The sequence below is a fragment of the Oncorhynchus nerka genome, linkage group LG11 (genome assembly GCF_034236695.1).
Source record: "Oncorhynchus nerka isolate Pitt River linkage group LG11, Oner_Uvic_2.0, whole genome shotgun sequence".
Taxonomy (NCBI): domain Eukaryota; kingdom Metazoa; phylum Chordata; class Actinopteri; order Salmoniformes; family Salmonidae; genus Oncorhynchus; species Oncorhynchus nerka.
Window position 1 is genome coordinate 5,586,525 of NC_088406.1, and position 10,757 is coordinate 5,597,281.

Sequence of the window (10,757 nt, forward strand, 5' to 3'; positions counted from 1 at the left end):
CCCTACATAGTGCACTACTTTTTTTACCAGGGCCCATAGGGGTCTCGTCTAAAGTAGTGTACTATGAAGGGAATAGGGTGCCATTTGGGACAGAACCTTATACTCTGCCATGTAAACTCTCCTTACTCACTCTAAACTGATACCGTTATGATTCCTGACACCCCTTGACTCCTGATTCCTTTCTAGGGACTTTTTCCTAGCCACCGTGCATCTACACCTGCATTGCTTGCTGTTTGTGGGTTTTAGGCTGGGTTTCTGTACAGCACTTTGATATATCAGCTGATGTAAGAAGGGCTATATAAATACAATTGATTTGATAAATCCACAGGAAAGTAATGTCTGTCTGTTCCTGTAGAAATTCCCCCTGGTATTCCCGTTGTTGACAGATTTATTTTTAATTAATTTTCTTTTCCCGAAAGGGTAGAATGTTGTGTTTGTTTGCTGACTGTATTCGCCTAGTCAGGGCTACAACACTAAATGAAATTAAAATGAATTATTCTATGAGATCAAAAAAGCCCACTCATACTACTGTGTGTTCTAGACTTGAATGTTCTACTTCCAGAGAATAAGGTGAGGTTTCCAGTTCTCCCTGTCAGTGTGTCATGATAAGTAACGTGTTGGTTCTGGTTGGTTGCATACTGTAAGGATTACCCTGTAAGAGATGAGCCTGTGTGGGAACACTCCCTTTCCTGGGAAAGTCCTGAGAAGAGCAATAACGAAACAAATAACTAGCCTGTCCTGTTGGTACTGTAATGGAAAGCAGCATGTGCAGACTGGGTCTCAGTTCTAACAGCCCCAACAGTCCTGGGCCTCACCCCAACAGATCAAACCATGGGCCTCAGTTCTAACAGCCCCAACAGTCCTCGGCCTCACCCCAACAGATCAAACCATGGGCCTCAGTTCTAACAGCCCCAATAGTCCTGGGTCTCACCCCAACAGATCAAACCCTGGGCCTCAGTTCTAACAGCCCCAATAGTCTTGGGTCTCACCCCAACAGATCCAACCCTGGGCCTCAGTTCCAATAGCCCCAACAGTACCAACAGTCCTGGGCCTCACCCCAACAGATCCAACCCCGGGCCTCAGTTCCAACAACCCCAACAGTTCCAACGCTGGGCCTCAGTTCCCACAGTTCCTACCCTGGCTCTCAGCTCCAGCCCCGGGACTCAGCTCCAGCCCCGGGACTCAGCTCCAGCCCAGGGACTCAGCTCCAACCCCAGGACTCAGCTCCAGCCCCAGGACTCAGCTCCAGCCCCAGGACTCAGCTCCAGCCAAGGACACAGCTCCAACCCAGGGACTCAGCTGCAACAGTTCCAACCCCGGGACTCAGCTCCAACAGCTCCAACCCTGGGACTCAGCTCCAACCCCAGGACTCAGCTCCAACAGCTCCAACCCCGGGACTCAGCTCCAACCCCAGGACTCAGCTCCAACAGCTCCAACCCCGGGACTCAGCTACAACCCCGGGACTGGGCCTAACCCTGGTCCTAAGCTCAAACCCTGGTTCTCAGCTCCAACTCTGGGCCTCAGCTCCAACCCTGGGCCTCAGCTCCAACCCCGGGCCTCAGTCCCAACCCCAGTTCTCAGTTCCAACAGTCCCAACCCCAGTTCTCCCAAAAGTCCCAAACCCGTTCCCAACCCCTGGGCCTCAGCTCCAGTTCCAAACCCGGGACTCAGCTCCAACCCGGGACTTCCAACCCTGGGCTCAGTTTCAACAATGGGCCCCAACCCCGGGACTCAGTTCCAGCCCCAGGACTCTCACCTCCAACCCCGGGACCAGCCCCTGGGCCTCAGTCAGCTCCAACCCCAGTTCCAACCCTCAGCCCAGTTCAAGGGGACACAGCTCCAGCCCAGGGACTCAGCTCCAACAAGTTCCAGCCCCAGGACTCAGCTCCAAGGACACAGCTCCAACCCTGGGACTCAGCTGCAACAGTTCCAACCCCGGGACTCAGCTCCAACAGCTCCAACCCCGGGACTCAGCTCCAACCCCAGGACTCAGCTCCAACCCCGGACTCAGCTCCAACCCCAGGACTGGGCCTAACCCTGGTCCTAAGCTCAAACCCTGGTTCTCAGCTCCAACTCTGGGCCTCAGCTCCAACCCTGGGCCTCAGCTCCAACCCCGGGCCTCAGTCCCAACCCCAGTTCTCAGTTCCAACAGTCCCAACCCCAGTTCTCAGTTCCAAAAGTCCCAAACCCGGGCCTCAGTTCCAACCCTGGGCCTCATATCAAACCCCGGGACTCAGTTCCAAACCCGATCCTCAATTCTAACCTTGGGCCTCAGTTCCCACAGTTCCAACCCTGGGCCTCAGTTCCAATCCCGGTCCCAGTTTCAACAATGGGCCTCAGTCCCAACCCCGGGCCTCAGTTCCAGCCCAGGGACTCAGCTCCAACACCTCCAACCCCGGGACTCAGCTCCAACCCTGGGCCTCAGTTCCCACAGTTCCAACCCTGGGCCTCAGCTCCAACCCTGGGCCTCAGCTCCAACCCTGGGCCTCAGTTCCAACCCTGGGCCTCAGTTCAAGCCCAGGGACTCAGCTCCAGCCCAGGGACTCAGCTCCAACCCCAAGACTCAGCTCCAGCCCCAGGACTCAGCTCCGGCCAAGGACACAGCTCCAACCCAGGGACTCAGCTGCAACAGTTCCAACCCCGGGACTCAGCTCCAACCGCTCCAACCCCGGGACTCAGCTCCAACCCCAGGACTCAGCTCCAACCCCAGGACTCAGCTCCAACAGTTCCAACCCTGGGACTCAGCTCCAACCCAGGACTCAGCTCCAGCCAAGGACTCAGCTCCAACCAAGGGACTGGGCCTAACCCTGGTCCTAAGCTCAAACCCTGGTTCTCAGCTCCAACTCTGGGCCTCAGCTCCAACCCTGGGCCTCAGTTCCAACCCTGGGCCTCAGCTCCAACCCCGGGCCTCAGTCCCAACCCCAGTTCTCAGTTCCAACAGTCCCAACCCCAGTTCTCAGTTCCAAAAGTCCCAAACCCGGGCCTCAGTTCCAACCCTGGGCCTCATATCAAACCCCGGGACTCAGTTCCAAACCCGATCCTCAATTCTAACATTTACATTACATTTACATTTAAGTCATTTAGCAGACGCTCTTATCCAGAGCGACTTAACTTGGGCCTCAGTTCCCACAGTTCCAACCCTCTCAGTTCCAACTCTGGGACTCAGCTCCAACCCCGGGACTCAGCTCCAATAGCTCCAACCCCGGGACTCAGCTCCAAGCCCGGGACTCAGCTACAACCCCGGGACTCAGTTCCCACAGTTCCAACCCTGGGCCTCAGCTCCAACCCTGGGCCTCAGCTCCAACCCCGGGCCTCAGTCCCAACCCCAGTTCTCAGTTCCAAAAGTCCTAAACCCGGGCCTCAGTTCCAACCCTGGGCCTCATATTCAACCCCTGGACTCAGTTCCAAACCCGAGCCTCAATTCTAACCTTGGACCTCAGTTCCCACAGTTCCAACCCTGGGCCTCAGTTCCAATCCCGGTCCCAGTTTCAACCCTGGGCCTCAGTCCCAACTCCGGGCCTCAGTTCCAACTCTGGGCCTCAGCTCCAACCCCGGGCCTCAGTTCCCACAGTTCCAACCGTGTGCTTCAGTTTCAACCCTGTGCTTCAGTTCCAACCCTGTGCCTCAGTTCCAACCCTGAGCCTCAGTTCCAAACCCAGGACCTCAGTCCCAACCCCGGGCCTCAGTTCCAACTCTGGGCCTCAGCTCCATCTCTGGGCCTCAGTTCCCACAGTTCCAACCCTGTGCTTCAGTTCCAACCATGTGCTTCAGTTTCAACCCTGTGCCTCAGTTCAGACCCTGTGCCTCAGTTCCAACCCTGTGCCTCAGTTCCAACCCTGTGCGTCAGATCCAACCCTGTGCTTCAGTTTCAACCTTGTGCCTCAGTTCCAACCCTGTGCCTCAGTTCCAACCCTGTGCCTCAGTTCCAAACCCGGGACTCAGCTCCAAACCCGGGACTCAGCTACAACCCCGGGCCTCAGTTCCCACAGTTCCAACCCCGGGCCTCAGTTCCCACAGTTCCAACCCTGGGCCTCAGCTCCAACCCCGGGTCTCAGTCCCAACCCCAGTTCTCAGTTCCAAAAGTCCCAAACCCGGACCTGAGTCCCAACCCTGGGCCTCAGTTCCAAAAGTCCCAAACCCGGACCTCAGTCCCAACCCCGGGCCTCAGTTCCAACTCTGGGCCTCAGCTCCGTCCCTGGCCCTCAGTTCCAACAGTTCCAACCCTGGGCCTCAGTTCCAACCCTGTGCCTCAGTTCCAAAAGTCCCAAACCCGTACCTCAGTCCCAATCCCGGGCCTCAGTTCCAACTCTGGGCCTCAGCTCCATCCCTGGGCCTCAGTTCCAACAGTTCCAACCCTGGGCCTCAGTTCCAACCCTGTGCCTCAGTTCCAACCCTGTGCTTCAGTTTCAACCCTGTGCCTCAGTTCCAACCCTGTGCCTCAGTTCCAACCCTGTGCCTCAGTTCCAACCCTGTGCTTCAGTTTCAACCCTGTGCCTCAGTTCCAACCCTGTGCCTCAGCTCCATCTCTGGGCCTCAGTTCCAACCCTGTGCCTCAGTTCCAACCCTGTGCCTCAGTTCCAACCCTGTGCTTCAGTTTCAACCCTGTGCCTCAGTTCCAACCCTGTGCCTCAGTTCCAACCCTGTGCCTCAGTTCCAAACCCGGGACTCACCTCCAAACCCGGGACTCAGCTACAACCCCAGGCCTCAGTTCCCACAATTCCAACCCCGGGCCTCAGTTCCCACAGTTCCAACCCTGGGCCTCAGCTCCAACCCCGGGCCTCAGTCCCAACCCCAGTTCTCAGTTCCAAAAGTCCCAAACCCGGGCCTCAGTTCCAACCCTGGGCCTCATATTCAACCCCTGGACTCAGTTCCAAACCGAGCCTCAATTCTAACCTTGTGCCTCAGTTCCCACAATTCCAACCCTGGGCCTCAGTTCCAATCCCGGTCACAGTTTCAACCCTGGGCCTCAGTCCCAACTCCGGGCCTCAGTTCCAACTCTGGGACTCAGCTCCAACCCCGGGCCTCAGTTCCCACAGTTCCAACCCTGTGCTTCAGTTCCAACCATGTGCTTCAGTTTCAACCCTGTGCCTCAGTTCCAACCCTGTGCCTCAGTTCCAACCCTGTGCCTCAGTTCCAACCCTCTGCCTCAGTTCCAACCCTGTGCCTCAGTTCCAACCCTGTGCCTCAGTTCCAAACCCGGGACTCACCTCCAAACCCGGGACTCAGCTACAACCCCGGGCCTCAGTTCCCACAATTCCAACCCCGGGCCTCAGTTCCCACAATTCCAACCCCAGGCCTCAGCTCCAACCCCGGGCCTCAGTCCCAACCCCAGTTCTCAGTTCCAAAAGTCCCAAACCCGGGCCTCAGTTCCAACCCTGGACCTCATATTCAACCCCTGGACTCAGTTCCAAACCCGAGCCTCAATTCTAACCTTGTGCCTCAGTTCCCACAGTTCCAACCCTGGGCCTCAGTTCCAATCCCGGTCCCAGTTTCAACCCTGGGCCTCAGTCCCAACTCCGGGCCTCAGTTCCAACTCTGGGACTCAGCTCCAACCCCGGGCCTCAGTTCCCACAGTTCCAACCCTGTGCTTCAGTTCCAACCATGTGCTTCAGTTTCAACCCTGTGCCTCAGTTCCAACCCTGTGCCTCAGTTCCAACCCTGTGCCTCAGTTCCAACCCTCTGCCTTAGTTCCAACCCTGTGCTTCAGTTCCAACCCTGTGCCTCAGTTCCAAACCCGGGACTCACCTCCAAACCCGGGACCTCAGCTACAACCCCGGGCCTCAGTTCCAACCCCAACCCCGGGCCTCAGTTCCAAACAGGACCCAATCCAACCCCAGGCCTCAGTCCAACCCCCCTGGGCCTCAGTCCCAACCCCCTGTTCTCAGTTCCAAAAGTCCCAAACCCGGGTTCCTCAGTTCCAACCCTGCCTCAGTTCCAACCCTGTGCCTCATTCAACCCTGGACTCAGTTCCAAACCCGAGCCTCAGTTCTAACCCTGTGCCTCAGTTCCCACAGTTCCAACCCTGGGCCTCAGTTCCAATCCCGGTCCCAGTTTCAACCCTGGGCCTCAGTCCCAACTCCGGGCCTCAGTTCCAACTCTGGGACTCAGCTCCAACCCCGGGCCTCAGTTCCCACAGTTCCAACCCTGTGCTTCAGTTCCAACCATGTGCTTCAGTTTCAACCCTGTGCCTCAGTTCCAACCCTGTGCCTCAGTTCCAACCCTGTGCCTCAGTTCCAACCCTCTGCCTTAGTTCCAACCCTGTGCTTCAGTTCCAACCCTGTGCCTCAGTTCCAACCCTGGGCCTCAGTTCCAAACCCAGGACCTCAGTCCCAACCCCGGGCCTCAGTTCCAACTCTGGGCCTCAGTTCCAAACCCAGGACCTCAATCCTAACCCCTGGCCTTAGTTCCAATTCTGGGCCTCAGCTCCATCCCTGGGCCTCAGTTCCCACAGTTCCAACCCTGTGCTTCAGTTCCAACCATGTGCTTCAGTTTCAACCCTGTTCCTCAGTTCCAACCCTGTGCCTCAGTTCCAACCCTGTGCCTCAGTTCCAACCCTCTGCCTCAGTTCCAACCCTGTGCCTCAGTTCCAACCCTGTGCTTCAGTTCCAACCATGTGCTTCAGTTTCAACCCTCTGCCTCAGTTCCAACCCTGTGCCTCAGTTCCAACCCTGGGCCTCAGTTCCAAACCCAGGACCTCAATCCTAACCCCTGGCCTTAGTTCCAATTCTGGGCCTCAGCTCCATCCCTGGGCCTCAGTTCCCACAGTTCCAACCCTGTGCTTCAGTTCCAACCATGTGCTTCAGTTTCAACCCTGTGCCTCAGTTCCAACCCTGTGCCTCAGTTCCAACCCTGTGCCTCAGTTCCAACCCTCTGCCTCAGTTCCAACCCTGTGCCTCAGTTCCAACCCTGTGCTTCAGTTTCAACCCTGTGCCTCAGTTCCAACCCTCTGCCTCAGTTCCAACCCTGTGCCTCAGTTCCAACCCTGTGCCTCAGTTCCAAACCCGGGACTCAGCTACAACCCAGGGCCTCAGTTCCCACAGTTCCAACCCCGGGCCTCAGTTCCCACAGTTCCAACCCTGGGCCTCAGCTCCAACCCTGGGCCTCAGCTCCAACCCTGGGCCTCAGTTACAACCCCAGTTCTCAGTTCCAACAGTTCCAACCCCAATTCTCAGTTCCAAAAGTCCCAAACCCGGGCCTCAGTTACAACCCTGGTTCTCATTTCCCACCCCGGGACTCTGTTCCAAACCCGAGCCTCAATTCCAACCCTGGGCCTCAGTTCCAACCCTGGGCCTCAGTTCCAACCCTGGGCCTCAGTTCCAACCCTGGGCCTCAGTTCCAAACCCGGGACTCAGCTCCAAACCCGGAACTCAGCTCCAACCCTGGACCTCAGTTCCACAGTTCCAACACCTGTGCTTCAGTTCCAACCATGTGCTTCAGTTTCAACCCTGTGCTTCAGTTTCAACCCTGTGCCTCAGTTCCAACCCTGGGCCTCAGTTCCAAACCCAGGACCTCAGTCCCAACTCCGGGCCTCAGTTCCAACTCTGGGCCTCAGCTCCATCCCTGGGCCTCAGTTCCCACAGTTCCAACCCTGTGCTTCAGTTCCCGCCATGTGCTTCAGTTTCAACCCTGTGCCTCAGTTCCAACCCCGGGCCTCAGTTCCAACCCTGTGCCACAGTTCCAACCCTCTGCCTCAGTTCCAACCCTCTGCCTCAGTTCCAACCCTGTGCCTCAGTTTCAACCCCGTGCCTCAGTTCCAACCCTGTGCCTCAGTTCCAACCCTGTGCCTCAGTTCCAACCCTGTTCAGTTCCAACCCCACGGCCTCAGTTCCCACAGTTCCAACCCTGGAACTCAACTCCAAACCCTGGGCCAGTCAGCTCCAACCCTGGGCCTCAGTTACAACCCCAGTTCTCAGTTCCAACAGTTCCAACCCCAGTTCTCAGTTCCAAAAGTCCCAAACCCGGGCCTCAGTTCCAACCCTGGTTCTCATTTCTAACCCCGGGACTCTGTTCCAAACCCGAGCCTAAATTCCAACCCTGGGCCTCAGTTCCAACCCTGGGCCTCAGTTCTAAACCCAGGACCTCAGTCCCAACCCCGGGCCTCAGTTCCAACTCTGGGCCTCAGCTCCATCCCTGGGCCTCAGTTCCCACAGTTCCAACCCTGTGCTTCAGTTCCAACCATGTGCTTCAGTTTCAACCCTGTGCCTCAGTTCCAACCCTGTGCCTCAGTTCCAACCCTCTGCCTCAGTTCCAACCCTGTGCTTCAGTTTCAACCCTGTGCCTCAGTTCCAACCCTGTGCCTCAGTTCCAACCCTGTGCCTCAGTTCCCACAGTTCCAACCCCGGGCCTCAGTTCCCACAGTTCCAACCCTGGAACTCAACTCCAACCCTGGGCCTCAGCTCCAACCCTGGGCCTCAGTTACAACCCCAGTTCTCAGTTCCAACAGTTCCAACCCCAGTTCTCAGTTCCAAAAGTCCCAAACCCGGGCCTCAGTTCCAACCCTGGTTCTCATTTCTAACCCCGGGACTCTGTTCCAAACCCGAGCCTAAATTCCAACCCTGGGCCTCAGTTCCAACCCTGGGCCTCAGTTCTAAACCCAGGACCTCAGTCCCAACCCCGGGCCTCAGTTCCAACTCTGGGCCTCAGCTCCATCCCTGGGCCTCAGTTCCCACAGTTCCAACCCTGTGCTTCAGTTCCAACCATGTGCTTCAGTTTCAACCCTGTGCCTCAGTTCCAACCCTGTGCCTCAGTTCCAACCCTGTGCCTCAGTTCCAACCCTCTGCCTCAGTTCCAACCCTGTGCCTCAGTTCCAACCCTGTGCTTCAGTTCCAACCCTGTGCCTCAGTTCCAACCCTGTGCTTCAGTTCCAACCCTGGGCCTCAGCTCCAACCCTGGGCCTCAGTTACAACCCCAGTTCTCAGTTCCAACAGTTCCAACCCCAGTTCTCAGTTCCAAAAGTCCCAAACACGGACCTCAGTTCCAACCCTAGTTCTCATTTCTAACCCCGGGACTCTGTTCCAAACCCGAGCCTAAATTCCAACCCTGGGCCTCAGTTCCAACCCTGGGTCTCAGTTCTAAACCCAGGACCTCAGTCCCAACCCCGGGCCTCAGTTCCAACTCTGGGCCTCAGCTCCATCCCTGGGCCTCAGTTCCCACAGTTCCAACCCTGTGCTTCAGTTCCAACCATGCGCTTCAGTTTCAACCCTGTGCCTCAGTTCCAACCCTGTGCCTCAGTTCCAACCCTGTGCCTCAGTTCCAACCCTCTGCCTCAATTCGAACCCTGTGCCTCAGTTCCAACCCTGTGCTTCAGTTTCAACCCTGTGCCTCAGTTCCAACCCTGTGCCTCAGTTCCAACCCTGTGCCTCAGATCCAACCCTGTGCTTCAGTTCCAACCCTGTGCCTCAGTTCCAACCCTGTGCTTCAGTTTCAACCCTGTGCCTCAGTTCCAACCCTCTGCCTCAGTTCCAACCCTGTGCCTCAGTTCCAACCCTGGTTCTCATTTCTAACCCCGGGACTCTGTTCCAAACCCGAGCCTAAATTCCAACCCTGGGCCTCAGTTCCAACCCTGGGCCTCAGTTCTAAACCCAGGACCTCAGTCCCAACCCCGGGCCTCAGTTCCAACTCTGGGCCTCAGCTCCATCCCTGGGCCTCAGTTCCCACAGTTCCAACCCTGTGCTTCAGTTCCAACCATGTGCTGCAGTTTCAACCCTGTGCCTCAGTTCCAACCCTGTGCCTCAGTTCCAACCCTGTGCCTCAGTTCCAACCCTCTGCCTCAGTTCCAACCCTCTGCCTCAGTTCCAACCCTGTGCCTCAGTTCCAACCCTGGGCCTCAGTTCCAAACCCAGGACCTCAATCCTAACCCCTGGCCTTAGTTCCAATTCTGGGCCTCAGCTCCATCCCTGGGCCTCAGTTCCCACAGTTCCAACCCTGTGCTTCAGTTCCAACCATGTGCTTCAGTTTCAACCCTGTGCCTCAGTTCCAACCCTGTGCCTCAGTTCCAACCCTGTGCCTCAGTTCCAACCCTCTGCCTCAGTTCGAACCCTGTGCCTCAGTTCCAACCCTGTGCTTCAGTTTCAACCCTGTGCCTCAGTTCCAACCCTCTGCCTCAGTTCCAACCCTGTGCCTCAGTTCCAACCCTGTGCCTCAGTTCCAAACCCGGGACTCAGCTACAACCCCGGGCCTCAGTTCCCACAGTTCCAACCCCGGGCCTCAGTTCCCACAGTTCCAACCCCAGTTCTCAGTTCCAAAAGTCCCAAACACGGACCTCAGTTCCAACCCTAGTTCTCATTTCTAACCCCGGGACTCTGTTCCAAACCCGAGCCTAAATTCCAACCCTGGGCCTCAGTTCCAACCCTGGGTCTCAGTTCTAAACCCAGGACCTCAGTCCCAACCCCGGGCCTCAGTTCCAACTCTGGGCCTCAGCTCCATCCCTGGGCCTCAGTTCCCACAGTTCCAACCCTGTGCTTCAGTTCCAACCATGTGCTTCAGTTTCAACCCTGTGCCTCAGTTCCAACCCTGTGCCTCAGTTCCAACCCTGTGCCTCAGTTCCAACCCCTCTGCCTCAGTTCCAACCCTGTGCCTCAGTTCCAACCCTGTGCTTCAGTTTCAACCCTGTGCCTCAGTTCCAACCCTGTGCCTCAGTTCCAACCCTGTGCCTCAGATCCAACCCTGTGCTTCAGTTCCAACCCTGTGCCTCAGTTCCAACCCTGTGCTTCAGTTTCAACCCTGTGCCTCAGTTCCAACCCCTCTGCCTCAGTTCC

The 10,757-nt window shown here is 56.9% G+C and overlaps 2 protein-coding genes across 2 annotated transcripts in view; both read left to right on the plus strand.

The window, feature by feature from the left end:
- The window catches only part of LOC135574081 (uncharacterized), a 9,111-nt gene extending 7,076 nt beyond the window's left edge, over positions 1 to 2,035 (plus strand). Inside the window, exon 3 of the mRNA XM_065024956.1 lies at positions 998 to 2,035. Within this exon, the coding sequence (XP_064881028.1) occupies positions 998 to 2,035 (1,038 nt within the window). The remainder of the gene's footprint in view (positions 1 to 997) is intronic.
- A 294-nt stretch (positions 2,036 to 2,329) lies between these two features.
- On the plus strand, positions 2,330 to 7,994 carry LOC135574082 (mucin-1-like). The gene is made up of 3 exons (XM_065024957.1): positions 2,330 to 3,025; positions 3,195 to 4,272; positions 6,994 to 7,994. The coding sequence occupies exons 1-3, from the start codon at positions 2,330 to 2,332 to the stop codon at positions 7,992 to 7,994; spliced, it is 2,775 nt and encodes a 924-aa protein (XP_064881029.1).
- Positions 7,995 to 10,757: the final 2,763 nt, after the last annotated feature.

Coding starts and splice junctions, on each gene's coding strand:
- LOC135574082 (XM_065024957.1), top strand. CDS start 2,330: ATGGGCCTCAGTCCCAACCCCGGGCCTCAGTTCCAGCCCAGGGACTCA. Junction 3,026..3,194: donor ATATCAAACCCCGGGACTCA/GTTCCAAACCCG, acceptor CAGCTCCAATAG/CTCCAACCCCGGGACTCAGC. Junction 4,273..6,993: donor GTTCCAAAAGTCCCAAACCC/GTACCTCAGTCC, acceptor CCTGTGCCTCAG/TTCCAAACCCGGGACTCAGC.